Genomic DNA, 3,124 nt, shown 5'->3' with positions numbered 1-3,124 from the left:
GATAGAAGAGTTTGTTGAATCTGACGTGACATGTTCGTACGAACCCTTTGTACGAACAAAAGTAAGAGAAATTTAGGATAATACGAACATGTTCTTGCATGAGGCCCAATGATGCTGAAACTGCATCATGGGCTCGCTTTAATACTACCAACCTTGTCACTTGGAAATAAATAAAGAAATAAAGCTATTGGATCGGTATTGGAAAGACTAATGATTAAAAAAATCAGATTGTGTCAGGAGCCAAAAAATCTGGATCGGAACATCCCTACTTACCACCCAGAATTTAAGTGGATTTTTAATTTCTCTTGTTTGATGGCAGACTTCCTGCTTAAAGGTGTTGATTCTGAAGGCTTCTGCAGCAGGTGAATATCACTGGACTGATTTCAATCATTTCATATCTTGATTGTCCACAGGTGGATCTTATTCAACTCTTGGGTTTCTAAAAGTAATAGTTGTGTCTAATCAAAGAGACTGGATACATCTGCACTGTTTAGTGTTTATAGTTATTTAAAGCAAGGTTTTATCTCTCCATTATTTAACTTAATTAATCCTCATTTTTTGTAGGTTTAATGCTTATAGTGAAAAAAAAATCCATTTAGAGTCCTGGTTATAAGGCATTAAAATCCAAAAATGTTACATCCTGTGTTCACTGCATTGATTCACAAAGCTGCAGATACTAATAACTGCTTCTGGATGAAAATAAAAGCTGTAGTTAAGGCCTCTAAGAGAATCTGATGAACGTTAGAAACAGTCCATATCATGTGTTTAGAGGCAGCAGGTTGCAGCAACATTAATGTGTGTTTGTGGATGTGGCGGTGCAGTTCACTKCAACCCTAACAGGGAATTAGAGGGAAGGAAATATGTGTGAAATTGTTACCAGCTGAACTTTGTTTCCTTTTCTTGCTTATAATTTTACAGGACTGAAGGTGATCTGGAGTATTTCTCCAACACTGTTGAGCTGCTGCACTGAAACCAGACTGACAGACCCAAACCAGAACTGTGGTTTTAACATCCGAGCCAAAGAAAACCCATCATGTGTTCGTTTCACATGTTGTGGCTGCTTTAGTTTTGCATATTTATTCTTAAAATCTGCTTTTGAGTCCAGTTCTGTAGGGTAAAAAGTTTTTTTTTTTTTATCTTCCTCTATTTTAAAAATGTCACTCAAACCTCATGGACTGCAGAAGGGTTTGGCTCCTTCCCAGTTTTCTTGAAGTTGAAACTCAAACCTTAAATGGGTTTTTTTTAAGTTTTATATTAAATGGATTCCAGCTCTTTCATTTTTTWAAGGAGTTAGGAATAAGTTCCAACTTTTAATCTTTTTTCTAATTTGTATTATGTGTGAATAACTGAGCACTCAGTGTGAATCTACTTTAACACTAACAAGATAGTGATAAAGTCAACGCTAAGTTTGAAGTGAGATTTTAGATATTAAGTATAACTGTATGACAGAAAATCAGGAAGGAGTTTAATTTTGAAACTCACAATATACTGTCTTATAATAAAACTTGAAGTTTTATGTAGAAACAATCCTGTCGAAACACAACTTAAATAGATGYCTCATCCACATAAAAAGGTCATTTCTATAAAACCCTGTCTTCCCATCATCAGAGCTCAGATAGAAATGAGCAGAGTCATATTTCTCAGAACCAGATTGTAACTCTGCATTCTTTCATAGATTTCRGTTCCTATTTTGTCACGGGAGAAACTTTTCAGTTATTTTTATTGTCGTTTAAAGCAAAGCTCTCACAAACCAGCACTGAAACCATTTTTTAAAGGTAGAGTTGATATAGAACTGAACTGAATGTTAGCTCTGCTGCTGTTTATCCTTGACTTTTCTGACCAGATTGAGATCACCATCTTTGAAGACAGAAGCTTCAGTAGATAAACACCAACAAGGTGAGTCCCAAAACTGATGAACCAATCAAAAAGGACTGTTACATGTGCTAAAAGTACTGATTTATTCTTTGTAAATGATGCAACAAACAAAACATTTTAAGACCACATTTCCTCAAACATGACCCTCAAGTTTCCCCTCTGATGACTCTTTATCGGCCCTGTTCTTCCCACTGCTTTCAGAGAATAATAAAAACAAGCTGCTCGCCCCACTTGCCCCCTCTGTCCACCACGCTTGAAAAGAAACCCCCTCAACACAAAGTGGCCACATCAAAGTTTAAAGCATTTTTTTAAACAGTGAATAATACCAAGAACCTACTTTCCCACCATGAGGACTGTTTTATGAAGCAATTAAAGGATTATTCTGCTTAGTTTGACTTCACATTATAGCACCCTGCTTTTAATCCTATTCACTGTGAGAGTCATATTTATAGTTTACTGTTTGAAACCAATGAGTTAGCCAACCACAGGAACTAGTCTAAAATACAGCGTGATGGAAAGACTCTCTCTTTCTTCCTGTAGTTACATATATTCTGGCAGCTGTGATGAAAAATGACCACATTTCTGAGTTATTTGTCAATTTGCTCATCAGCTTCTAATACCCATAATGGCAGACGACTCGAGCCATCAATCATTGCATTCTCTGTTACAGTAAATCGCTTTCTTTGTGTCCTGTGTTCAGTCATTCAGCTCATTTAGGAAACACTGGAATGGTACGTTTTGTAGAAGCTGGAAGGACTGAGCATCTGCACTGCAGCACAGACGCCTCTATCAGGCWGAGGAAGACCTCTCAGTAAATAAATTACCAGAGCTGTGTTGTGTTTGGCAGTATTTGCGAGACCATAGGCTCCCGTGGGTGGATCTGCCATTGGCCTCCTACCGCACAGATGGATGGAGGGATTTATCTGCTCATCTGAAATGCCTCATCCGAGCCTCAGCACATATACATGTCCTTCTGAGGAATGTAAACTCAGGACTTTATAAGTAGCTGTTGACAGAAGATATCTTTGGCTATGTGCCACAATCAAAGGCCAACAAGTCCATCTATCCCTCAAAGTCTTCTCTCTGCTCGGATCTGTCCTCGGTCCTCTGTCCTCTCCAACCACTGACTCTTACAGCGGGTAAAACAAGTATTGAACATGTCACCTTTTTTCTCAGTAAATATATTACTAGAGGTGCTAATGACATGAAATTTTCACCAGATGTCGGTAACAACCCAAGTGATCCATAC

The 3,124-nt window shown here is 37.9% G+C and overlaps 1 protein-coding gene across 3 annotated transcripts in view; it reads left to right on the top strand.

Moving 5' to 3' along the window:
- Window positions 1-3,124, top strand: part of LOC106531581 (golgin subfamily A member 7) — a 25,481-nt gene that overhangs the window by 17,447 nt on the left and 4,910 nt on the right. For all 3 annotated transcript variants that reach the window (XM_014027485.1, XM_014027484.1, XM_014027483.1), the window contains exon 5: window positions 1,844-1,896. In XM_014027485.1, the coding sequence (XP_013882939.1) occupies window positions 1,844-1,885 (42 nt within the window). In that variant the 3' untranslated portion in view covers window positions 1,886-1,896. The remainder of the gene's footprint in view (window positions 1-1,843; window positions 1,897-3,124) is intronic.

The sequence above is a fragment of the Austrofundulus limnaeus genome, unplaced genomic scaffold (genome assembly GCF_001266775.1).
Source record: "Austrofundulus limnaeus strain Quisiro unplaced genomic scaffold, Austrofundulus_limnaeus-1.0 Scaffold652, whole genome shotgun sequence".
Taxonomy (NCBI): domain Eukaryota; kingdom Metazoa; phylum Chordata; class Actinopteri; order Cyprinodontiformes; family Rivulidae; genus Austrofundulus; species Austrofundulus limnaeus.
This window is presented reverse-complemented; position numbering and strand designations above follow the sequence as displayed.